The 26,348-nt window shown below is 42.3% G+C and overlaps 2 protein-coding genes and 1 long non-coding RNA gene across 3 annotated transcripts; 1 reads left to right on the top strand and 2 right to left on the bottom strand.

Annotated features, from left to right (window-relative positions):
- The first annotated feature begins 62 nt into the window (after positions 1-62).
- Positions 63-7,470, top strand: NUDT15 (nudix hydrolase 15). The gene is made up of 4 exons (XM_073344225.2): positions 63-314; positions 436-632; positions 1,523-2,120; positions 7,373-7,470. The coding sequence occupies exons 1-3, from the start codon at positions 163-165 to the stop codon at positions 1,660-1,662; spliced, it is 489 nt and encodes a 162-aa protein (XP_073200326.1). The 5' UTR covers positions 63-162; the 3' UTR covers positions 1,663-2,120; positions 7,373-7,470.
- Positions 7,295-25,833, bottom strand: MED4 (mediator complex subunit 4). The gene is made up of 7 exons (XM_073344191.1): positions 25,753-25,833; positions 16,836-16,902; positions 13,743-13,913; positions 12,928-12,985; positions 10,713-10,799; positions 9,554-9,685; positions 7,295-8,068 (listed from the first exon to the last, which is right to left on the bottom strand). The coding sequence occupies exons 1-7, from the start codon at positions 25,827-25,829 to the stop codon at positions 7,896-7,898; spliced, it is 765 nt and encodes a 254-aa protein (XP_073200292.1). The 5' UTR covers positions 25,830-25,833; the 3' UTR covers positions 7,295-7,895.
- Positions 17,743-25,683, bottom strand: LOC144930571 (uncharacterized). Its single transcript, XR_013635853.1, has 2 exons — positions 25,626-25,683; positions 17,743-18,408 (listed from the first exon to the last, which is right to left on the bottom strand). It is a non-coding gene; the product is annotated as an uncharacterized LOC144930571 (long non-coding RNA).
- Positions 25,834-26,348: the final 515 nt, after the last annotated feature.

Below are 26,348 nucleotides of genomic sequence, written 5' to 3'. Positions count from 1 at the left end.
ACTGCCGACAAATTCCAACGGCGTCCACTAGGGCATGGGGGCCTTCTGGATTGGAGGAGTTTCGCTGTAGGTCACTTCCTGACGGCTCGCCATAGGCTCCGCGCGGGGGACCGGCAAGGGGGGGGCGTGTCCCTCCGGTCAGGTGGTTGTGCCAGCGGCAGCATGGAGGGTGGCCTGGTGCAGGTGCGTCCCGGGGTCGGCGTGGGGGTGGTGATTACCAGCCCCGCCCACCCTGACTGCGTCCTGCTGGGCAAGAGGAAAGGCCCCGTCGGGGCCGGCGCCTACCAGCTCCCCGGAGGACACCTGGAATTCGGGTAGGAGCCGCGCGCGCGCGCTGTCCCGCCCCTCCCGCTTCCACCACCGCACGCGCTTCCCGGCGTCCCGCAGCGTCAGCGGCCGCGCGGAGCTCTCACTGCCCCCCCCCCCCCGCCGCAGGGAGAGCCTGGCGCAGTGCGCCCAGCGGGAGACCCTGGAGGAGGCCGCGCTGCGGCTGAGGAACGTGCGCTTCGCCTCGGCGGTGAACGCGGTCAGCGCCCCGGACCGGTACCACTACGTCACCATCCTCATGAAGGGGGAGGTGGACACGGAGCGCGAGCCCGAGCCCAGGAACCGCGAACCCGAGAAAAACGAGAGTAAGAGGGGCCCGGCCGCTGCAGGACCGCGGCAACCCTGCCCCTCCTCCCCCCGCCCCAGGGGTAGGGGAAGGCCGGGACCCCACGAGCTCCGCGCAGCCACTGTTGAAACCAAGTGTTCGGAGCCCGGCCCGGTGTTATTCGCCCTTAGCGTCCCCGGGGAGACCCTTACACCGGAGCCTTCCCGCACCGCCGGCAGAGGGGGAGTCCCTTTGTTCCACGAAAGGGGGAGCGCCTCTGCTCCATTTCCACTGCAAACACCAGATCCTAAGTGCAGGCACGTACATAAATAGACCCAGAAACGGATACTCCCAGGGTATCTGAGATCCTGAGCACGAGGGAGCTCATCGGCTGAAAGGAAAATCAAGTCACCTGGCATGATCCGTCTCAGTAGCTTCGGTGCCCCTGGAGAATGGAATGCTGTCAGCTGACGTAGGGAGCACTGTAGTCTTGGTGGGCAGTCTGCCCACTGACATAGTCCCCATCATCATCCCAAGATTTGTGTCCAAATCGCAGCTCTAGTTTTAGGGGATCTGCATTTAAGATCCTATCCAAAGCAAGGCTACCTTCCCCCCGTCTCACTTTGTGCTCAACTGTAAGCGCTAACAGAGAACTGTGCCAACATGGGACCCACAGCAGGGAAGGGGTGGAGGTAAATTATGTCCCTCCTGAATCGCTTCCTTTGAGTAAAGGGCAAGATACACATATCTCAGAAAATTCTGTGGATTTCTTGTGCCATTTTTTTCTGATTGTTATAGTGCAGGATATTACATTTATGTTGCAGATGTAATTTCTGCACTAGCACTGTCCTTCTAAATGTATAGGGATGGTATTGCCCCTTTCTAGTTGTTTTACAGGCTGTGACACTTTTTTCTCTTTCTTTTGTACAGGTTGGGAATGGGTTAAATGGGAAGAATTTCCTCCACTAGATCAACTATTCTGGCCTTTACGCTGTTTAAAGGAACAAGGTTACAGTCCTTTTACAGAAGACTTTAATCATCTCAGGGGATACACAGGAAATCACCACTAGATGGCATAAAAAAGTCATTTTTTGTGTGTGTAAAAGACAGGGATATCTTGTGCCCTCCACCAGTATTCTGTCCCTGCCAAAGGCAGAAAAATGTTACAGTAGTTTACCATCTTTAACATCTAGAGTCTTTGTCACAATCACCATCCTTGTACCCAGGAATAGGTGGGACTCCTTTTGGAGCCATTCAAAGATAGACATGTTCTCGAAGTAAAAAGATTAAATGTGCTATCTTATTTTACAGGATCCTATGTATTTGTTAGAACTGTAGTGTCTTATCCCATAAACTTTTATATATGTCCCATTGATGTCTGTGGAACTACTCATATAAAACTATTCATGAGGGACGTGTTTGCAGGAGCAAGCCCAGGAGAAACTGAGTTCCCCTTCTTTCATTCAGCTTCTTGTTTTTCATTTTAAAGTAAAGAAGGCTCGTTTGCTGCCACCCTGCAGTCAGAGTTGTGAGTACAAATTCTAGACCTTAACTGTAGCCTCACATCAGCCTGTATTATTTTAGTTGATGCCACCAGCCTCCACATAGAAAGATTTTATTTTTTTGGTCATACTGAATGTGTCTTGTATTGGCTGCAGAAGCATGCTAAGTGCTGAAGAGAAAAGCAGGAATATAATGGGTGGGGAAAAGAGATCCTAGTTTACAGGAATGGGTGAAAGAACGCACTAATGGTGACATTGATGTATAAATATTTTCAGTTCTACATGTCAAGGCTAGCTTCCCTAGCATTACTAAAGCTCATGGTCTTTTATGTAAGCAATTCATGTGTTAAATTATAAGAAGTTAATGTAAACATTTTATCACATTTATATGTACATAACTGTTCTAGGTTTGTAAAGTTTGGTACCGTTGCAGTCATGGGAGAAAGTGGCTTTCGAATGATACATAACTTGACCCATTTCTGATGCCACTGCATTATCAAAAGACTGAGCTGGGAGCCAGCAAGCCCCCGCCCTGCCCCCACTGTAGAGGCAACGCCACTGAAATTACAATTCTCTAGATTTTTATCAAATGACACCTCCTTTACCTTTCTATCACTAATTTGCTCAGATAATGAGATTTTCGTGTACCATGCTCCCAGACTACCTCCTTTGTTCTAGACTGATTATTTTTTAGATGTACAGTTTTCAGTGATGTAATCTAATCCCTTGACAGAGTAGCCAACAAATCAGAAAAGGAAATGCTCAATTTATGGTGGGGATCTTACTTTCTCAGTGTTCAGAGCCTTGTTTGTCAGCAGTAAGCACCCAGCTTACGAGATAGTTCAGCTGGTCTTAGTCATGCTAGTAGCCCACACAGAAACCAGCCCCTCAAATAGTCAGCTCTTCTATATTTTCCCTACCTGTTTTTACCCAAGATAGTCAGATTTTGGAAGACACAGTATATGCAGTAATTGTCCCTGGATGAATAAGGGAAGCTTTTGGTAACTGAATAAGTGATTGCCTACTTAGGTTCTTTACCCCGCATTCCATGGCCACATTTTCTATTCCAACCTTCAAATTCTGGCCCAGACAGCCTACTACAGGTGAAGTTAGATGTCTGGGAAGAAGTCTGAAAAAGTCAGCAATATTATTTCCAGAGACCTGGTGTCAAAGTTCCTTCCCCACTCTGAACTCTAGGGTACAGATGTGGGGACCTGCATGAAAACCTCCTAAACTTACTTTTACCAGCTTAGGTTAAAACTTCCCCAAGGTACAAACTATTTTACCTTTTGCCCTTGGACTTTTGCTGCCACCACCAAATGTCTCACCGGGTTTCTGGGAAAGAGTTGTTTGGAAACTTCTTTCCCCCCAAAATCCTCCCAACCCTTGCACCTCACTTCCTGGGGAAGGTTTGGTAAAAATCCTTACCAATTTGCATAGGTGACCACAGACCCAAACCCCTGGATCTTAAGAAACAATGAAAAAGCATTCAGTTTCTGAAAGGAAGAATTTTAATAGAAATAAAAAGAATCACCTCTGTAAAATCAGGATGGTAAATACCCTACAGGGTAATTAGATTAAAAACATGGAGAATCCCTCTAGGCAAAACCTTAAGGTACAAAAAGACACAAAGACAGGAATATCCATTCCTTTCAGCACAGCTTATTTCCTCAGCCATTTAAAGAAATCATCTAACACATATCTAGCTACATTACTTACTAAGTTCTAAGACTCCATTCCTGTTCTGTCCCCCCAAAAGCATCACCCAGACAGACACAGACCCTTTGTCCCCCCCCCCCCCCAGCTTTGAAAGTATCTTGTCTCCTCATTGGTCATTGTGGTCAGGTGCCAGCAAGGTTATCCTAGCTTCTTAACCCTTTACAGGTGGAAGGGTTTTTCCTCTGCCCAGGAGGGATTTTAAAGGTGTTTACCCTTCCCTTTATATTTATGACACCTAGTATAGCCATTGTGTACTAAATGATTTGAAAGTAGGGTGTAGTATAATTTCTGGACATGTTCCCATCAATAAATTCTTAGGATTTTCTGCTCAAGGCTTTAATGTGATACACGATCTAGGTTACACACTGTATGACAAGTTTATGCTCCTGTACTCACCTAGAAGGCCTTTATTTAATAGTCCCCTGCTTATGTCTCTACTCTCATTTCCCAGTCCTATATGCCACCAAAGGGTATGTCTTCACTGCCAAGTTAACTCAGGTGATCAGCACCCAAGTTAGCCTACCTCTACTGTGAGCATTCCCCACTGCAAAACCATACCTGGATAATGCACTCACTGTTTCTGCATTCACTCATATGTGTCTGGGGGCATATTCCCTGGTTCTTTCTGCTGAGGTGCTCTAGGATTCTTTCCCGAAGAGTGGGGGAATTTGTTTGAGAGACAAGGTGGGTAAGGTAATCTTTTATTGGATCAACTTTTGTTGGTGCTTGAGACAAGCTTTCAAGCTACACAGAGCTCTTCTTTAGGTCTGGGAAAAGTACTCTGTCTCACAGCTAAATACAAGATCAAACAGATAGTTTAGCATAGTTAGCACATTCAAGGTAAATGGTCCCTTCTAACTCCTTATGCTAAACTATCTGTTTGATCTTGTATTTAGCTGTGAGACTCTGAGGCTATGCCTACACTAGTACTTTTGTTGGTATAACTTACGTCACTCAGGGGTGTGAAAAAAACCAAACCCCCAAGCAACGTAAGTTACACTGACAGAAGAACCAGTGTGGACCGCACTGTCGGTGGGAGATGCTCTCTCACTGACATAGCTACTGCCACTTGTTGGAAATGGTTTAATTATGTCAACGGGACAGCTCTCTCCCATCAGCATAGAGCGGCTACACAAGAGATCTTAACAGCAGTGCAGCTGAATCTGTACAGTGGTGCCACTGTAAACTCTCTAGTGTAGACATGGCCTGAGACCTTTCCCAGACCTGAAGAAGAGCTCTGTGTAGCCCAAAAGCTTCTCTCTCACCAACAGAAGTTGGTTCAATAAAAGATACTATCTCACCCAACTTGTCTAATATCCTGGGACTGACACAGCTACAACAACATTGCAAACGGAGAACTTGTTTGTCCTTCAGGGAGAATTACAGGAAGGGCATTAGAGGACTGTCAGCACTCGAGTGATTTAGCCTGCATCTTCACTGAGAAGTGGGCAGATTCAGCCTGAGTTAAAGCAGAGCTCAGGCTCTAATCTACACCCCCAGCTGAGTCAGCTATCATAGGCTGAAATCACCTTTAAATCCAGATAGCCTATGTGGATGGGGGGAGTTTGGACTAAAACTCATGTAAGAGCTCAGCCTAACTGTACAGTGAAGACATATCCTAAGTGTGTTTGTCCTTGTTGCTCCCTGTCTCTTTTTCCCATTCTCAGCTTCACACCTCTTCAAGCAATCCCTTTAAAGTCTTGTCTGTGCTGTTTCCCCTGGAGAATGTTATGGAAAACTAGTAGGGACTGACATAAGCATCAAGAACATTAAACCTGGGCAGCTGAGGGCAGGGACATTTTAGTCAGGATGCTGAAATAGAGAAATAGGTACCTCCTTCTGGGAAGAGAGTTGTTTGGGCTTCAAAGTCATTTCTACTTCCCTCCCACAATCCATCAGCTGCTGAGAGCATTCTAAAAGTAAGATGTTCAGTCTCTGGAATTTAAGCAGCAAATAACTTAGTAATCTAGATGTTAGAGCACCCTGCAGGCTCAGGTGGGAGAAAAGTGAAAACCTCTATTGAGGCTGGCTTTCCTCATGAATTTAGTGGTTTGAGTCTGAGAATCAGATGATGAAGTTATATTCATGACAGAGAATGAATAAGAGGAAACTTTTTTAAAATTGTACCTAAATCCTTTCATTAAGAATGACTTTCACTTCATAGAATATCAGAGTTGGAAGGGACCTCTGGAGGTCATCTAGTCCAACCTCCTGCCCAGAGCAGCACCAATCCCAACTAAACCATCCCAGCCAGGGCTTTGTCAAGCCTGACCTTAAAAACTTTTAAGGAAGGAGATTCCACCACCTCCCAAGGTAACGCATTCCAGTGTTTCACCACCCTCCTAGTGAAAAAGTTTTTCCTAATATCTAACCTAAATCTCCCCCACTGCAACTTGAGACTATTACTCCTTGTCCTGTCATCTGCTATCACTGAGAATAGTCTAGATCCATCCTCTTTGGATCCACCTTTCAGGTAGTTAAAAGCAGCTATCAAATTCCCCCTCATTCTTCTCTTCCGTAGACTAAACAATCCCAGTTCCCTCAGCCTCTCCTCATAAGTCATGTGTTCCAGACCCTTAATCATTTTTGTTGCCCTTCGCTGGACTCTCTCCAGTTTCTCCACATCCTTCTTGTAGTGTGGGGCCCAAAACTGGACACAGTATTCCAGATGAGGCCTCACCAATGTCGAATAGAGGGGAACGATCACGTCCCTCAATCTGCTGGTAGTGCCCCGACTTATACACCCCAAAATGCCATTGGCCTTCTTGGCAACAAGGGCACACTGTTGACTCATATCCAGCTTCTCGTCCGCTGTAACCTCTAGGTCCTTTTCTGCAGAACTGCTGCCTAGCCATTCGGTCACTAGTCTGTAGCAGTGCATTGGATTCTTCCGTCCTAAGTGCAGGACTCTACACTTGTCCTTGTTAAACCTCATCAGATTTCTTTTGGCTCAATCCTCCAATTTGTCTAGGTCCCTCTGTATCCTATCCCTCATACACTCATACTAGTGAAAGTAAATTTTGTACTACTTTGCTTATTTTTTGCACCTCTGCCATTGCTTTACTTTACCTTCCTATTTCCCTAGTGCCTTTTGTAAAATTGAATTAGGGAAGAGGAAAGTGGATTACCAATATGCTTAGAATGATCATTGTCAAAATTACATTGTATTTCATAGCGAGTAGTCTAAGTCACTCAAACTAGGGTCTGGGAGTATCAATTTTCAGCCTTGAAATGTTTTGAGATACCTAAATGTTGGGGAGGAGTGACTGAGCAAAGGGGAATTCTAACAGGAATACACAGAATGAAAAAGCTTGGGCAGATTTAGTCAAAACTTTAGGAAACCATGAGTGAGGGTGAACGGAAACTGCAGAAACTACTTGTTCTTTCGTAACAACTGCATGGTGGTTTCCGACTATGGAGACATGGTAGGCAGAGAAGTTAGTCAGTCCAAGATTAAATTCTGCAAGTTGAAATGTAAAAGTACATCAAAGTTGAGTTTATTTATAACAACAAATTCACTATATATTACAATAATTACAAAAATATGTTTGTATTACAGCTTATGGTCACATCACATTTTTGTTCTCAAAACACACAAGATGATCGAACACTGGAGTTCTGGCAGTAGCTAATAAAGCAGCCAACTTTTAAAATCTACACAGCTGTACACATTTTTTGTGCCTTAACAGAAAGGCTATTATCAAAAGAGTGAAGTTATTAAACATCCAAGGGGATTCCCCTTATAGCTTCTTTTCCAGAAGCTTATTTTGTCTAATGCATAGTAAAAAAATACAGTTTACAAAAAACATAATCACTGGAAAGCAGGCAAAGCTCTCTCCGGCAAAAAGTTACCACCAATTTTTGTTTGTTTTAATTGAGCACCTGGTGGATAATATCTAGAGCAACAAAGAGTTCACCATTTTAAAATCACCATCCTAGATCTAAACAGACTGTGTCTTCTCACTGCACAGTGAAGCCAACGTATCAGGCTGGTATTGCAGCTTTTGATGAACAGTGTCCAACATGCCTTCACCATAGGAAATAAAAGTCTATTTGGTTGGGATATTGTCCCTTTTCGATACTTAATCTGAGTCACTGCTGCTGCTTGAGGAGTCTGTTGACATAACTTCTACATCATCTTCATTTTCTTTATTGTGCCCTGGAGGCTCCAACATAAAGTCATTGCTATGATTAGGAGGTAGCATGTTCATTGAGATATCACTCGACTGCCAGGGATATTGAGGGGCAAGCACATCTGAAAAATAAATACAATGCTTCGGTAGCATAATCATCGGAATATCAGCCTTTTAAATGGAGACACCCATGCATCTGAAAACAGGCACAGCTGCATGTACTGTTAAAAATATTTTCAAAAGTTTTGTTTTCAATGCCAAACTATTCTCCCAATCCTCATTCTTGAATTTTTAAACAAGTTAGTTGAAACAGTTCACCTGGCAACTGAAGTCTCTTGTAAATGAGCAATTCTAACACTGTAAGGTCTGTTCCATCAGAGGTACTACTTTGATAGAGAAAACAGAATCCACCTTTCTCTATGGTGATCACACTAATTTAAAAATATCAAAATGTTTGTACAGTGCTTTATATCTTCACAGCCTGTTCAAACATTAACTAACCTTCACAAGACCGCTGAGAAATGAGTGAATGTAATCACCTGCATTTCACCTTTCAGGATAGAGGCTAAGTGACTCGCCCAAGACTTCACAGCAAGAAGTAGAAATGAATTTCTGGTTTCCAGCCCAGTATTTATACAAACATAATTTCTCTAGAACAGCTATAACAACACTTCTGATTTTAGATGTACCCCACCGTAACAATCTTAACTTTTGAAAGCAAACTTTTCATACAAGAACCAAAAAATCTTTTAAAATCCAATATAGATGTTTTGTTCTTTAGTCAACTCCTGGAAAGGTAAAACCACGCATCACCTAACATAACTACTCCACTGTATTCTTAGTTCACTAGTAGTATTTTTAAATGAGAATATAGTTAAGCAATCATGACTGAATCCAAGTAAGATCACTGTTATTGGCCATTTCAATAATCAAGTATTAAGGAATGAATCCTTAATTTATACACTTAAAACACCACAGTATTTAAATTGGTTTTGTCAATAAGAATTTATCTTAAGTGGTAAATACTAGTTCACCAGTTCTAGATCTGGAACTTCTAAATACATTTGTTATTTTATTAATATAGATTACAAATTAAAGGGAAAAAAGTCTTCTGACCTCATACATTATCTGAACTTTCCTTTCATGATTCAAGACAATACATTTGTTTTCATTGCTAAGAAAGTAGTAATTTGGTCTGAAAGTTTTCCATATATTAGTGTGTGATTTTAAAATAATCAGTTTACTAGAAATTACACAGAAATGGATTGGAAGCTGAAAGCCTACCTATTTTTCCTTTCATGAGCGAAATTTTTTTCCACTGGTTTGCCAATATGATCCAGTTATCTCAATTTGATTTAGCAGTGGGACAAATAAAACAGAATACATTTTCTCTTGCTTTTCTATAGCACCGTGTCAGCCTTTCAAACTGCTTACTTTGTTTAATAATCCCTTAATGCCAGGGAACTAATCCACTGCAGCGTCAGCCAGAATTTTTAGTTCTGTCTTGCTATCACTGAGGGACACTTTGGAGGTGAACAAAATGCATAATTGCTATGGTTATGGCATTTTTTTTATTCATTGCATAAACATCTGAATACTTCCATTACCTGGCAATCTGCCTGCTGCAAGTGCATCCCCTGGCAAGTGTCCATTAACTCCATTAGTAGATGGGTTGTTCATCTGACCCAAAAGGCCACTCCTCATCTCTAAATCTGTAGGATATGGCCTGCGTGGGTCCCCTTAAAAACAAATAGTTTTTATATGATTAAAACAAAGCTAACATCTGCAAGATAACTATCAGCTGTTTCGTGCTAGTCTTTTTCTTCAATGCTTTTCAAACAGAAAACTGTGCTGATTGGTCATATCAGCAATGGGAAGCACACCTGTTCTGTGAGAAATTAAACCCAAATATATTCTCCATTTACATTCTGTGTTTAGTCAAGCTTGGCAAAAAGAAGTACACAACAAACTCACTGTAGTAGAAGATATATCTCTGTTCTCACTGCTACTATTAGCAAGACTTCATTTCAGTACACATTCTGATCTGCTGCAGGACGGCTAGGACCCATCACTGAACATTCCTTGCCTCTGACTCCCAATAATGTCTATATAGTTTCCACATCCCTGATGAATGCAGTGGTCTCAGAGGAAAGTGAATGAAGAGACAGTCCTTAATATAACCTGGTTCTGACCCGTTAATGACTTTAATTAGGACCAAGACCGTGAATTGGACCCCATAGAAAACAAGGATTCAATAGGTTTCAGAGTAACAGCCATGTTAGTCTGTATTTGCAAAAAGAAAAGGAGTACTTGTGGCACCTTAGAGACTAACCAATTTATTTGAGCATAAGCTTTCATGAGCTACAGCTCACTTCATCGGATACATACTGTGGAAAGGTGTAAATAAAATTGGTTAGTCTCTAAGGAGTCAATAGAGGACATACAGTACCAACTTATTAATGGAGTCCAAGAGCTGTGAGTTTTGTAGCTATTTAAAGCCACATATAAAATTTCCCCAGTTTTACTCCAACGTATTCAACAAGGAAAAAAATAAGGTAAGTATTTAAGTATCTCAAGGGGAAAAAATATTTTTAATATCGGAAAGCTTTATAAAATCCAAGCAAAATACCATTTGTCATGAAACAAATACTAAATGGTGGTGGTTAATTATTGCTCCTATATTATAATGAAAGGACATTTCCATGTCATGCCATCAATGGAAGTACAACAAACTCATACAGCTTATTTGTCAAACATGAAATTTACCTGGTACCCATGTCAGAGGAGCACAAACAGCGTTGCTGGCACTAATCCTGTGGGCATATTTAATTATTTCTTCAGATGAAACGGCACCTGTGAAAGGGGAAAAGAAGTTTACAAGGGAAATGCACCCTGATTAGCATACTCTCAAGAGATTGCCTGATTGGATAGTTTTCGATAAACACTTTGATATTCCAAATAGAGATCAAAGATGTAACATTTTAACAGAACCTCAAGAGTATCCCCAATATGCAGGCATTGCAGAGGATAGTGTCACAGTTCAGGGCAACTGCACCTATATTTCCCCTCCATGGCCCAGAAAGGGACAACCCACTCAAGGCTTCATGCTCCTCTGGCCATCACTTCTTGAGTGGAGACACCCCAGTCAGAAGGGAAAGAGATGAGTATCTCCAGGCTGAACAGTTCCCTGCCTTTACTGTATTATTCCCAACAGAGACAGGTTGCCTAAACTGGCCTGCTGGCTTCCTTTTCAGATACCAACAACAGAGTAATTGCCCACAGTTTTAAGGTATCACAGAGTTCTTCCTATGCAATCCTATTTCTTGTTAAAAGTACTACAGAGAAAACATTAACAATAAAAAAACCTACGGACATGCTAATAAGCTTACCAGAGATCACCCCAACCCAAACAAGGGCTCTGGCAGGAGCAGTCCTTCAGTACCCAACCCAAGTGGTTTCCTTGTGGTTTCAAGTTCATCAGGGCTTCAGCTCAGAACAAGCCCACAGCCCTATGGGGCCTCAGTAGGCCAAGTCTTTCAAATCCTTCCCTAAGGATTGGGGCCCTCCATACATCAGAGGTCCTGTCCATCTGCTGGATCAGGAAGAAGGCTATAAGCCTGTTTTAAACCAGGCTATTTATTCAAAAATCCTTTCTCTGTCTGCTGGTCTCTAGAGAATCCAGTTTGAACTAGTATGTGTGCACCTCTCCAGGGGGGTGGCTTCATAGGGCTGATAACCAGAAGAATTGCATTAGCATTAGCATCCCCATCCTTCTCCTGGAGGAGCTACATACAATTCCACAGTAACACATACATAGTTGCATTTTTAATACAGTGGACCCCCAAAGGTATTAAACCTAATTCAGTAAGGTTTAACCTAAATTCAGTAAAGTTTATCTTAATTCCAGGAAGTTTGTCCAGGACATTGCAGGATACTGTCAGTCTGTCACAAATAGTTTAACAGAAGGACCTGGTTTGCAATATATTGACTCTAAAACTATAGATTCAAATATCACAAAAAAAAGTTTTTCAACTTTGTGAGGTTGACTGATTTCCATGCAGTCTACTTTGTAAAGTACACTGATATCTACTGATAAAAAAAGGCTATATAAGAGCTGGGTAGATCCTTCATAGGAGACTTTTAGTACCTGACTTTTAGACAGAAGCTGCTTGTAAGATGCTATGGCATTTTTTGTAATAGTAGGGACTTACCCTGGTGTACTTAATAAACTTCTCTCCCTTTTTCTCCTATCATGCAGTGTACACATGCCAGATGGCAGTCACTCTCCACTCCATAAATGACTACACTTCAAGCAATGTATAATTTTTGTGAAATGCCCTGAGATCATTTTGTATGAAAGTCACAAATAACTATAAAATACCTTCCTACCTATTTGGTAAAAATGACTAGCTTAGCTATGCAAGTACTACAGCTGGTTTTACGAGATACGCAGTATATTGCCGGCAAGTCTGAGGGCAAGACACAGATTTTAGTAAGTAATATTGTTGACATTCATTTAAAAAAACAACCACCATGCTCTCCCCACCCCCTCCAAAAAAAAAATAAAAGATTAGATACAAACTGTAGACCAGCATATTAGGGTAAGTGCCTTGTGTGACAAACTAAGGTAATCATATGCATTACTACTAAAGCAAAACCAGCACAGAAATTAATACTACGGGGAAAAGTATTTGGAGCTAGACCTTAAAATTATGATATGTTTCCACCACACACACAACACCCTTCCAAAATAAAACCCCACACAACTCCAGCCTTTCAAAGTCCTTTATAAGATTTAGAGGTTCCAAAGTGAATGGAAAACTCTTAAACGCATGCAACGTTTTACACTGATTTTAAGTCTTAAACTGTTACATCATACAATTAAAAGAAATCAGCCTACATGATTACATAGAACTCTAGATAAATTACTTAAAGCTATATAGTTTTCAAAGCCTCAGTGTAATAAACTATTGATACTCACCCTTTCTTGCTTTTTCTATTGATTTTAGTTTTTCCTTTGCTTGATAAACAGCTGTTGCCTAGTTATTAAAGAAAAATTATTCTTCAATGCTTCATTAATTTGTAACCTTAGGCTCAGTTAAAGAGGCCCTGTGAATTTGTCCACTTATCCTATTAAAAACTGCCTCTAAAATAAAGATCAGATCAACATCTTATTATACACAGTGAATGTTTTCAAAGTATACCAGTATTTTAAATAACTCACTATGTGAGCACATAGCACAGTAATGCCTCTAGGATGTCAGATAAATTAAATAGCTACCATCCTCTCTCAGTTGTGATGCCCACAGATATCCGGGAAGGGCTCCTATTGCTTTCACTAGTCCAAGTTGCTCAAAGGGTTGCCTATTTTCTCAAGGGATTAGGCCAAAATGCGAAGTCCAACATTCATCTGTTCCGTCTATTCTTTCCTCATTTAACCAGCACCCGTCTTCAGTGGTTTGATTTTCCACACTTAACCTATTATTTACAATAGGTGTTATTTTCACTACAAATCTTTCAAATAGTAAAAACAGACTGGGTGGGGTGTAAAATTATTATGAAGGAAGAGTAATATAGGTTGGATGAAAATTACCATTACAGCCTTTCCAAAAAGCAAGTAACTTTAACTCTGGCTACTGAAAGCGTAATTTCCAAGCTTTCAAGAAGAATTAATTTCATTTAACCTTCTTAAACTAAAAATTTTGTTTTTTCCGGAACTCAGTGTTATGCACAACCACCCTTATTTCCCCCTCAACCAGCAACTCTCAAAAGCCAACACTTCACCTATAGACTTACCAGTATATGCTCTGCTTCTTTCAGTTGTTTTTGTAGCTGCTGAATATCACTGTCCCTCTTTTCGACTACTTTTTCTAATAGCTGCATTTCATGATGAATTTTCCCCTGATCAAGTGCCAGTTTCATTAATTCCTGAAACTCTCCATCTCTCTGAATCAGCAACTCCAGAATCTGTCAGATAACATATTTATATAACTTATTTAGCTTGATTAATTACAAAATCCACCAACTGCACTATGAAGAGGAATCCAACTGTAGGAGGGACAGCAGAAGTCAGATTTGGGGTATTCACACTGATGTTGTTGTAGTCTCCAAAACAAAACATATTTAAAATAAAATGAAGTTTCCAGTTCTTCTACTTGGGAAGATAACCTACAATTCAGATAGTCCAAATTGCAACTTGAGGGAAAGTCAAGTATGACATGTGCTAACAAGTACATAAGGTACTTAGGTAGTAGTAATAAGGTATTTATTTGTACCAAAGCGGGTGTGCTGGAGGATTTTATTGATGAATGCAAACAAGAACTTTCCATTCATCTGTCAAGGAAAATACAAGTTTCAATATTAAATTTGAACATGCAGATATGAAAAGTAAGTGTGTTTCTTGGATTCCAGAGAAGTTTGGCTCTCAATTTAGCAAAATTAGGGCACCCCAACCCACGCAACTGAGGGACTTATCTTGTTGGGACTGTTGCCAAACACATGGAAGCAAGAGTACCAAGAAAGATGCCAATTCTCCTCATTCATCTAATAAATTATTAATTCTTAATACTAGTTATGAACATTTCAGCCCCAGCACTGTTAATTATGCCACTGCTGAATATATGAAACACAGCCCTGTACGTACAAGCCCATAACCCCATAGTATTAACTAGAACATCCTAAATGTACTATATTCCTTAGAAAAAATATTTTACCTCTAGCAAACTGACATAGCAGGTACACTCCAGTCACAGTGAAGCTGCCAAATCTAGACATTTAGATTTTAAAAAGGCGTATTAAGTAGAAGTGCAGTCTGAAACAGTTTGTACCAAGCGAATCACTTTTAAAAGCGGCAGAATCTGTGTTTTATGCAGTAAAATCTCTGCTGATCTGGAATGTTCTCACTTCATCACTACTAGCACAACTCTTAGTAGGTTTCACACATATGTAGATTAGTGCTTCCTAAACCAAAACTAGCAAAGGTAATACACTTATTTTTGTCCAAAACCGTAAGGTTGATTTTAGAAGTACAAGGAAGTGCCACATGAAAATAATGGTTCTTTTGGGTGGACTACAGAAGTCCTTGACTTATGCTACATCAAGCCCACATTTCTTCCAAAGCCTATCAACAGTGTTCCTTCAGTTAGCATGAGTACTGTGCCTATTCCCAAGGACAGCTTCCAGTGCTACCTCCGTGGCACTCCAAATTTTGCTGATTCAGAAGCTGAGATTTAGACCTCTGATTCCTTGTGCCACTCTAGACTGACTAAGTACTTCTGTTGCCAACAAAGAAAATAGGAAGTTTCTGGTGAACAGTAAGAATGACCCACTGTGCTGTGTGATTATGAGAGGGAACCAAGCTCCCTTATACTATGGGCACTGACTGGCTAAAGCTAGATGCCCATTAGTAGACTGTTTTAACACAAGCAGCCCAAGCTTGCACCAACTCCCAGCAGTGCACAGCCATAGACTCATTACTAAAAAAGGTTTACAACCAAACTAGAAGTTACTATGCCCTCAAACGTAACATGGTACGACTAGCCATCTCACTAAATATGCTGGAACTCAGAGCCATCTTCCTCTGTTTTCAGAAGGGTTACTTTGTGAGACATGGTAGTGAGGGCATTTCACAGTGGGGCCATTGGTCTCATCTAAAGCATAGCTGTAATCCACAAACTACACAGAAGTATCCCCTTAGTCAAGGTATGTTCTTTGTGAATCCTCTAGCTGTGTCTGTTTACTCTTTTGATAAAGTCTTTACTTCTGTTCAGCACCACAGAGCCAATGCAATGGAGTCTATTCTCCTTCATGCATCTACACAATTTTCAGTTAAACTCAGCTTACAAAATCTTTGTTACAGGCAAGGATGTACAATGCTTAGAGAACCAGCTTGATTTTTCAGAGCACAAATTGGATTAACAGCATCTCCCATTACAAATTAATCTTTGGATTTGTAAGAGTAAAAGTTTGATGTGAAGGCTATTGTGAAAGAGTAAGTTACAGTAGATAATAAGGGAAAGATTAACTGTACGTAAAGTACTGAAACTAGTACTACATGTATTCATGTATTTAATCTTTGCCGTTTTCAATCTCGATGCCCCCTTGGAGAAAAATCTTCTGATACTGTCAGCTATCTTAGGTGGCCTGTTTTAAGTGGCCAGGAAAGGAAAGGTATAATTAATTAAGTCTCCTTCCTCTAGGTACCAGGGGTTTAATTCCATAAAGATATCAAATAATTGGACAGTCCATCACACACAAAAATCCACCCTCAAACCGCAGAGGGAGAGAACTGGCTGAGATTTTGACAAAGTGCCAGACCAAGAGTGCATTAAGATCATCAGGACTAAGGATCACAAAAGGAAATAGTCTGTCTACAATTTTCTTCAGAACTCTACAGACCAGCACTTGACAAACCATCTAGTAAACTGCTTTGTCAGAATATTTATGCTGCTTGCCACCAGTGCTCAAGGCACATGCAGGGTTTAAGGAGTGTACATGGACTGGGACAGGGGTTAGCAAGAAGCTGTGCTTCAGCCCTTGAAGTACTTACAAGCACAGCAGAAGACTGAAACAAACCCTGGAAAAGCAAAATACTGAAGAGTTTATTAAACCACTGCTCTCACATGTCATAGGATTTCAGTCCTATTGAGAACAACTAGCATTTACAAACTCAGGGCAAAGTCCTTGGCTTTCTGGGTGTGGGAGGGAAGGGGCATTGTCACTAACTTCCCTGGAAGCAGGATTGGGCCCTCACCATTAAACTTTTCAAATATTAGTGTTGCTAAAAATTTCATACCACACAGTTAGCCTGAATGCTAGGCTAGGTAAGGAGAAAAAGGCTGAATACGGAGGTTAACTACCTAAGACAAATATTTAAGAAAATTTGTTTACCTGGCTCTCCTCTCCTGGTTGTGGGAGTTTCTGGTTTCTTGAAATTGCCAAAATTTCAATCAGTTCCCTGAAATGAAATTTGCATTTTTAAACAATATTCTAAACTACTGTTTAGAAATTAGGTCAGATTGTCCCCAATGAGTTTCAAAAGTATACTAGTGACACTGTATTTTTATTAGGATTGTTGATTAATTGCAGTTAACTCAGGCAATTAACTCAAAAAAATGAATCACGATTAAAAAAATGAAGCGCGATTAATCGTACTTTTAATCTCACTGTTAATACCAATTGAAATGTATTAAATATTTGTGGATGAAACATTTTCAAATATATTGATCTGAATTACAACACAGAATTCAAAGTGTACAGTGCTCACTTTATATTATTATTTTAATACAAATATTTGCATTGTAAAAATGATAAATAGTATTTTTCAGTTCACCTCATACAAGTACTGAAGTGCAATCTCTTTATCGTGAAAGTGGAGCAGTTTAACAACAGGCTGAGCAAGTGCAGAATGACTGTTGAGTGTGCTTTTGGGCATTTAAAGGCCCACTGGTGCTGCCTATATGGGAGGCTGGACCTGGCTGATGAAAATATTCCTATGCTTATAGCCGCGTGCTATATGCTGGACTGCTGAGGCTCAGTGCCTGGAGGCTGAATTTGAACAGCCAGAGACCAGGGCTATTAAAGGGGCACAGTGCAGGGCCATAAGGATCAGGGATGCCTTGAGGCAGCAGTTTGAAGCTGAAAGCCACTAATATTTGTTGCTATGCTCGGGAGTGCAGTGCTTGTAATGCTATGTGGTGATGGTGATTGGTGCAGACGATACACAGTGAAGGTTTAAGAAAATTACCTATTGCTTTGCAGGGTTCTGTTTGCTTTCAATTAATGGAACAAACATTGCTTTCAAACCAAAACAATTCTTTTATTAAAGAACAACAACAGGAGGAGAGAGACAAACAAAAAAAAACACATCAGCACAGGGGTGTGTGTGGGAGGAGGTGGAGTCCCAGGACAGTTAAAGATTTGTGTATGTACAGGTATCATATGCAACCTTGTCCTCTGGAATACAGTGCAGCAGCTACTGTACTTCAGCAGGGCTAAACTGCAGAGCGACGGGTGTTGAGTGCTGTGGGTACTGGGAGTCCGCAGGGCTGGACTGTGACGGGGCAGGAGTGGAATGCAGTGGGTACAGACTGAAGCCAGGAGGTTGATAAGAGTGTGTTGGCGGTGTCTGGGGGGTGCATGGGAGAGTTTTGCGACAGCGGCTGCAGGGGAGGGCGGGCGCAGAGCTGCTCAGTTCGAAGAGCTAATATCTCCTGGAGCGTGTTTGCTTGGTGCTCCATAACCTTTAAGAGCTGCCTTGTGGCTTCGTTCTGGCGCGCCGCATTCTCCTTTCGGTCCCTCTTCTCGCTGCCCCACCACTCCTTCAATTCTTGTTTTTCGGCTGCGGAGTGCATCATGACATCACGCAGAAAGTCCTCTTTAGTTCTTCATGGCCGCTTTCTAATTCTGCGCAGCCATTCAGCCGGCAACAACAAAGAGGGAGGCTGGGCTCCCAAGGTCATATCTGTGAAGCCAAAATGCAACATTTTACAGACGCAGAACTGTCTGCAACACACAGACCACCGATTCAGTGATTTAAAACACAGCCACTATTCACATAAATGTCACTAACTGGCAAGTAAACATGAGCCACAAGATCCCCAAAATGGTGAGTAACCGCAGGGGGGAGGGGAAATCAGTGTTCCAGGACCGTACTGTACACTGGACACATGGCTCTTGGGGAGAGCCAGAACTGTATGGGGGGGCCTTATAATCATTACTGTCCCCATATTTTCACTGGCTTTGTTCATTATGGAATATATCTTGCTGCTGAGGGTGAGCAGGGAATCAAGGGAGAGTCTTCTCCAAGACTGTGGCTTCTGCCCTGGCCCTTATGCAGCTCGCCTGTGTGCAGCAATGGTCCCCCTCCCCCACACCCAGTGATGGCACAGTGGCGCAGGAAAGTTACCTTTAATGGGTCAAGAAACAAAGCAGCTCTGCCAAAGAACCTGCAACAGCAGATTGCCTAGTATCTCCATGAGATTGTCGTGGAGATCTCTGAGGCAGATTCCTGTGAAGTGAGGGAGTCAATCGACACCCTGTTCCACCACCCTCACTAGGCATGTGGTGCTATGTGCATCATACAGACACAAGCCTGCTTTCTGCAACCCTCCTGCCCCCAACAACTCACTTCAGCAATTCCCAAAATCAAAGCCACTTATCAGGGGCCTCCTCTCCTGTTGCACTTTGCCAAGCTCCAACAGCTGTGACTAGCCTCCTCCGGGGTAGAGAAGAGCTCCTGGCTGCATGCATTTCTGACCTCCAAGTCATCCTCTGCCTCTGGGTCCCCCTCCCCCTCCTCATCCAAGATTTCCTCCTCCTGGCTCTGTCCATTCTTGACCGGCACGCAAGCCACAGAAGCATCCACAGTGGCCTTCACAGTGGAGGTAGGGTTGCCACTGAGTATCACGTCCAGCTCTTTGTAGAACCGGCAGCTCGTGGGAACAGCCCCAGAGCGATGGTTTGTCTCCCATGCCTTGTGGTAGGTGTTCCGCAGCTCCTTCACTTTGATTCTGCACTGCAGTGTGTCCCGGTCATGGCCCCTTTCTGTCATGCATTGTGAATCTGTCTGTAGGTATCATAATTTCTATGGCTGGAGCACAGCTGGAACTGGACAGCTTCCTCTCCACAAATGCTGATGAGGTCCAGCAGTTCGGCATTGCTCCAAATGGGGGATCGCCTGGTCCGTGGAGCAGGCATGGTCACCTGGTAAGATGCGCTGAGACCACTGCACACATCACTGAGCATACAGGAAGGTGACCTTCATAATTCCCAAGGAATTTAAGGGGTGGGGCTCACAGTTGGTCACCTGAGGGCAGGACAGTAGAGTTCAAACCGATGACCAGAGAGGCGAAAACAGGCATTGTGAGACACCTCCCGGAGGCCAACTGCAGCACTATAATTGACCAGGGTGTATACAATGGAACTGCGGCGCTGTAGCCCCAGCACAGAAAGCTCTACGCCTCTCATTGGGGTGGTTTTTTATAGTGCTACAACTGCGCAGTTTCTGCGCAGTAAGTGGCTTGGCAGTGTGTACATCTCAGGAATTACAGCGCAGAAAGCTGCTTTACTGCGCAGAAACTTGCCAGCGTAGACAAGGCCTAAGTCTCCCAATCCAGACAGACCCCTTTCCAACCAAATCAGCTCTTCCATTACTGAGTATTAAACATTGACAGTGGAATTCTATAGGAAAATGTTGCAAGATCTGTGACGTTGTCACGTGGAGGGATTTTTTTTTGTTTTTGGTTTATTTTGGCTCTCATCTTATATTTCAATACGAGACTTCACTGCAAGACAAAGATGACCATTTAACTTCTCTTCCTTCACTGCTCCTGTTCCAAGTTTCATAGAAACCCAACACAAATCGTGCAAGTCATAGGAGTTCGGCTCTTTTAACCAGGCAGCCACATGAATAATTTTATAAAGAATAGCTCTGTGTGTGTGTGTGTGTGTGTATCTACATCTATATATAAATAAAATACTATCTCATATTCAAAATTTGTACTCATTCCTATGGTACATCTTTTCAAAGAGAAAAATCAGAAAAGACCAACATATTGAGCAACTTTGAAGTTGGATGGTAGCTAGATGTTTCTGGTAAAATAATCAGCAGCATGTTTAACAATGTTTGTATTTAAGGTGAAGTCCATGTTTACTGGCTCTCTATTTTCATATTAAAGGTGCTCAGTCTGTGACTACCACTTCTACACACTCAACCTAAATTCAGGGTCAAACTGAGTGCGAGAAGAAAGGAACCCAGGTTCTGTCAGTCAAATCTGTGCAATCCCATTTTCTTCAATGAATTTACACAAGTGTGTTGATGGAACCTTTTAAGAGCTTTCTGGGTAACCCTGAAAGGAGGCCAACTTCTATATTATTTATACATCCTACCTCCAAAGGATTTGCATAAGGTAAGTCAACACAGAACTTGGCAATAAAGTTTTTCTTATACAAACTGTACCAAAACCAAAAGGTTCAATCAACTGAACAAAAAATTGACGCTCATCTTCTTCAGATCCATGTAGAAAGTCTGTCAGTCTATTCTGTGAATAAATCCCTGGAATGAATGTTGTCACCTTTACTTAACAAAAAGAAATGTGCAAGATGAACTGGTAACATTACATTTCCAGTAAAAAAAAAAAAAAAGACTCTAGAGACCGACTCTCCTGATTATTTGAATTGAATTAAAAAAATCAGAAATCAGCTTATTTATAAAAATAAAGGATACATTCAAAGAACTAGTAGCTCTGAATTGCTGAAAGAACAAACATATTTTATGCTTCAGCCCCTCACACTGCAGCAGATCAATGGTCGTATATAAAAGGCAGGTAGGACAGACTCAGAAAGGCTGAGTAACTAGTTGGATGGCATACTAGCAGGAGATGTTATAGGTCCATGTCTCACTAAATGGAAGATGAATCCTTATTTGCAAGTGTTTTTTAACTCCAAGCCACGTTACAAGGTGTAACAACTCCATCTGTTACAAGGTGGCAGAGAAGTGTCCTAATCTGATTTACTATGCTACTTGGAGAGATGGAAGCCTTTCAAAAAATACATTAAGAGGCACATATGAATTCACTAAAATTAAATTAAATTAAATTTTTTAAAAAAAAGGTTAATAGAAGGAAAATAAAGAACACCACGGTACCCAAAATCATGGCACAAGAGAGAAGAATCCTATTACCAATTTGTTAAAAAGCTCAGTGATGATGACAACATATTAAGGAGAAACAAACATACTTGGTGTTCCTGGAAAAAGGACAGAGGAACAGTTTCTAAATGTCACTAACAAAACCTGCTGAACAGAGATAATGGGAGAGATATTTTAAAGATTCCGAACTTCTAGAGGAAAGCTTAAGTGACTTCTCTATTTGCATGGATAAATACTTGTCATCACATGTGAAATGCTACCTTCATTGGGCCAAGCAAGAACTATATATAAAATGATGAGTCAGATAAATCCAGATGCTAAAAATTTGACATTTAGATTTGAAATTAACACAATACACAACATCTGAAGCTCCTTATGAAGCATATGCAGACATATCAAATTTGGGTACTAACAGAAATCCTGCAGGACACAGACATAGGCCAGAGACAGTCCAATGTCCAGACAAACCAGAAGCAGGTCCTCAAGAGATGTGAGCAATAAAGTGGTAGGCTCAAAAACAGAGAAGCAAGGGGAGTAATAAGACCAGAAAAAGTACCATATGCAATGATTCTCGCACTAGCGCTACCCTTAATTTTACACCAAATAGGGAACTGCAAGAAAGAATTACAGCTGTACAATCCTATAGGAACAGAACTATAAATGACCAACTGAGGAGAGTAAGCAAGAGAGTACTTTAAGATTAAAATCCATTCAAAACTATTCACCATTACAGAGGCAGGACAGTACCATTTCTGAAGGCGCTGGGGGGTGGGGTGGGGCGGCTGCATGTGGAGTCCCTTGGCCCTGGCTGCCCTATGCATAGGAGCTGGGGGGACGGACAGACATGCCACTACTTCCGGGAGCCACGCAGAAAGCCCCCGACCCTGCTCCCCGGCAGGAGCTCGAGGGATGGATTAAATGATCCGACAGGCCGGATATGGCCTGTGGGCCGTAGTTTGCCCACCCCTGTTCTAGCACCTGGTGAGAAAGTATAAATGAGGGTCAATGACATCACCATTTGGCCTTTCTCCACCCCCATCTCAACACCTGGAAGATCATTTAGAAGACAAAAACTTTGAACTGAGGAGATTGGTCCCAGGCTGAGAAGCAAATTCAGGCTGTGTATTAAGAACTGTAACTGCCTGGAACATCCAGTGGGATGAGAAAAGCTGTTTAATTCAAATCTCGCTTAGTCTGTTAAAAGTCAGAATTTAGATTGTGATTCTATTTTTATTTCTTATGTAACCAACATTGACCTCTGTGCCTAACACTGAAAATCTATCTTTCTGTAGGTAAACAAACATATTTTAATGTTTTATCCTTATCAGTGACTTGTCTAAAGTGCTTGGGGGAATCTGCTCAGATTACAAAGGCTGGTGCATGTCCACTATTCTTTGACGAAGAAGCTAATTAATTAATCAGAAGGTCTTGAGCAGTGTAAAATGGAACATCACTGCGGGTTGGGGAGATTTGCTGATGTCTCTCTCTGTATAATTCATGAGTGGCTTATAAGACCATTCATGCAATTTAGCTGGGTGTGTTCCTGCATGTTGTTGGCTCAGTGATCACAGCTTGTCACTAGCACGCTATTGTAAGAGACAGTCCAGGGAGGAGAATTAAGAGGGCACAGCAGTCCCAGACTGTATCCCGGGGGTATGTCTCAGTCAGTTTTAAGATATACAAATTTTGACTAGAAATGTAATGTTGCCAGTTCTCCACCTTGCATGTTTCTTTTTGTTAAACAAAACTGACAACATTCATTCAGAGAATTTAACCACAGAACTGACAATCTTTCTACATGGATCTACGGGAAAACAGAAGTCAAGAAAGCAGTAATGTGTAGTATTTGCATCAATGCATATGAACCAGGGCTCAGACTAAAGCAGTTACCTTGCACATGAGCATTTCACATTCATTGTATCAATCACTGGCTGATTTAAAACGCCATTTTGCCTATTTGTCATTAACCTGAATTTGAATTTCCACACAGTTTCCAACAGATAAATATTAGCTCTATTCAGATTCTGTCTTTGTATTGTTTTAAAGAATCATTGTGCCCTAGTGATAAACAAACAAGATGAATCATAATTTGGATAGTATTTTTTTAAAAAGCAACTTAAATTTAGTTTACATTTTTAAAAGAGTGTGAATAATTACTCTGTAATTACATCTTTACAGAACCTAATCATTATCTGATCTTGGTAGGAATAATTTTTAAACATTTCGTATAACTTTTTCATAAAAGTAATGAGGGAATAGTTAAAGTTAAGCAGACTGGCAATTTCTGTATAATAATTTCATGTAGACTCTGATCCTACAATCTGATCCATGTTGGCAGACCCTTATTCCCATAAAGTGTGCAACTGTCGGCATGGGTTTCACATGGCTGCTAGGATGTGCCCAGAGTAATCACAGATTGCAGCATGGAGGCCTTATTACTTCAAATAAATGTATGCAGGAAGTGAAAAAGTTCAGAACTGTTTGTCTTGATTAAAAAAAAAGTGTCTCCCACTTGAGATGTTTGCTAAATTATTTTGAAACAATTATCTCAGGTCAAATTTTGCCCAAAATTTAGGTTTTGTAAAAGCAAGCATTTATAGAACCAGAGGCCAAATTAAATGATTAAATACAAAATGGAAAGCATAATTTTATACAAGGACATTCTCTGTAACACTTGCAACCCAAATATTGTGGCAGAACATGATAATCTGAAAAAGAAACTGAAACTGACTAAAAACAAAAGTGAAACTGACTAAAAACAGTGTATTTTCATACCCCTAGCAACTGAGAAAAATACAAAGGTTAAACCATCCACCTAAATAGGAAAATATATTAGGTTACCAACTTACTTTGAGGCGGCAATCTATAGAAAGCCCCTGCTTCTCTGGAAGGAAAGAGACTAAATCAAAGGACACTACTTGCAACCCTTTAGCAACAGCAAACTTTCAATTAATAATTAATGTCTCAAGAAGTGGGGAAAATTTCTGTGGCATGGAAGAGGGATGTGGACAGAACAAAAATAAAGAACACCAAGAGTATGTGGGCTTGTTAATGGAGGAAAGAGCTGCTGAGGGTTTGTTTCAAATTGTACTTCATTAGGTACATTAGGGAGACAGCAGGGTCTACACAGACCAATTAATGTGCACACTACCCCAACGAATAGACAAGTCACAGAAAGGCAATACAGAAAATAAGGTGCAGTTGTATTGTGAACACTAAAACAAAACAAAAAAAGGCTTCGGACAAGGATCAATAAAACAGACAAGATATTTTAAAAAAATGTTTGTTCTATCCCTTCCTCTCAGTCTTTAGCGGTCTACATATTGTCTGAAAGAATGAGGAGTACTTGTGGCACCTTAGAGACTAACAAATTTATTAGAGCATAAGCTTTCGTCGGCTAAAACCCACTTCATAAGATGCATGCAGACTGATAAAGTGAGCTTTAGCCCACGAAAGCTTATGCTCAAATAAATTCGTTAGTCTCTAAGGCGCCACAAGTACTCCTCATTCTTTCTGCTGATAGGGACTAACACGGTTACCACTCTGAAACCTGTCTACATGTTGTCTATATATTGTAAGTGCTACAGACCAAAGAAATGTCTTATATGTCTGTAAAGTGTCTAACATACTTTGGAGTATTATATGAGCAACACACGTTTAAAAAATTCATTTTTAATTATCTATCTTACTAGTCATTCGGGTAATAACACGTCTTTATTACAATTTTTTTCCCCCACGAGTCCTGCTTTATCGTTTGTTTTCATACAGACGGTCACGGGACACTGACCTGATTCGATGTAGACCTGACAGCGAATTCTGCACCTTAGTTTTACACGGAGGAAAGAGATTTGAAAAAACCCAACATTTCAAGACCATGCCGGGGAAAGGGATTTCAGTTACTCGCACCCTTTCTCTGGCTAGCTCTGTGGGGCAGGGCCCCCCGCCCTCGGGACAGAGCCCCCCCATCCCTGGGGCACGTCCGGCCCGGCGGACAGGGGCTCCCCCCACCCTGTCCCCGGGGCGACCTCCACCTGCACAGGGGCCTCTCGGCGTTGCCCCGCCATACAGGAACCGCCGGCTCCTCCACGCGGCGGCGCGACTCAGGCCGTAACGAGCCCGGCCGGGCTGGGGCTCCCGGGGGCCGGCGCACGCGGGTACCTGGCCAGCAGCTCCAGATCCTCCAGCGCCGCCAGCAGCCTGTCCCGCGTGCTGCTGCGCTCCCCGCCCGCCGCCATCGCCGCGCCCGAGCAGCCCCCGCCGCGGCCGGCAGCAGCGAGAGGGCAGCAGGCCCCCGCACCGAACGGCAGAGGCCGCCGACAGCGCCACCTGGCGGCGGAGGTCTGAACCGCAGCGCCTGCGCTGGGGCTTCTGCGCCTCTTGCGGTGGCCCCCCTGTCCGGGCCACTCGCTCCCCTCCCAGCCTCGGGGCGGGAGCCGCCCAGTGGGCGAGGGCGCTGGGTCCGTCTGACAGGAGCGGGAGAGAGCAGAGCAGGCGGGAAGAAGCCCTGAGCGGCTCAGCGTGAGGCGAGGTGGCAGGGCCGCCCCCACCCCGGCTTGTGGGGCTGGTCCCCTGGGCTTTGCCGCTTTCACCCAGCGGCTGGAGAGATAAAGGCAATTTAAATAAAAAAAATACAAAAATGTGGCCTTGCAGATTCCTGCCGTTGGCTTCGTGTCAGCCGCTGCGTTCGCAGGGCCCAGCGCTTGGAGCCTGCTGAGGAGACGCTCGGCTTCTATCTTTTCAAAAAGTGCATTTTT

The sequence above is a fragment of the Lepidochelys kempii genome, chromosome 1 (assembly GCF_965140285.1).
Source record: "Lepidochelys kempii isolate rLepKem1 chromosome 1, rLepKem1.hap1, whole genome shotgun sequence".
In the NCBI taxonomy this organism is placed as follows: Eukaryota; Metazoa; Chordata; order Testudines; family Cheloniidae; genus Lepidochelys; species Lepidochelys kempii.
Note: the sequence above shows the minus strand (reverse complement) of the source record. Positions and strands in the feature narration are given on the sequence as shown.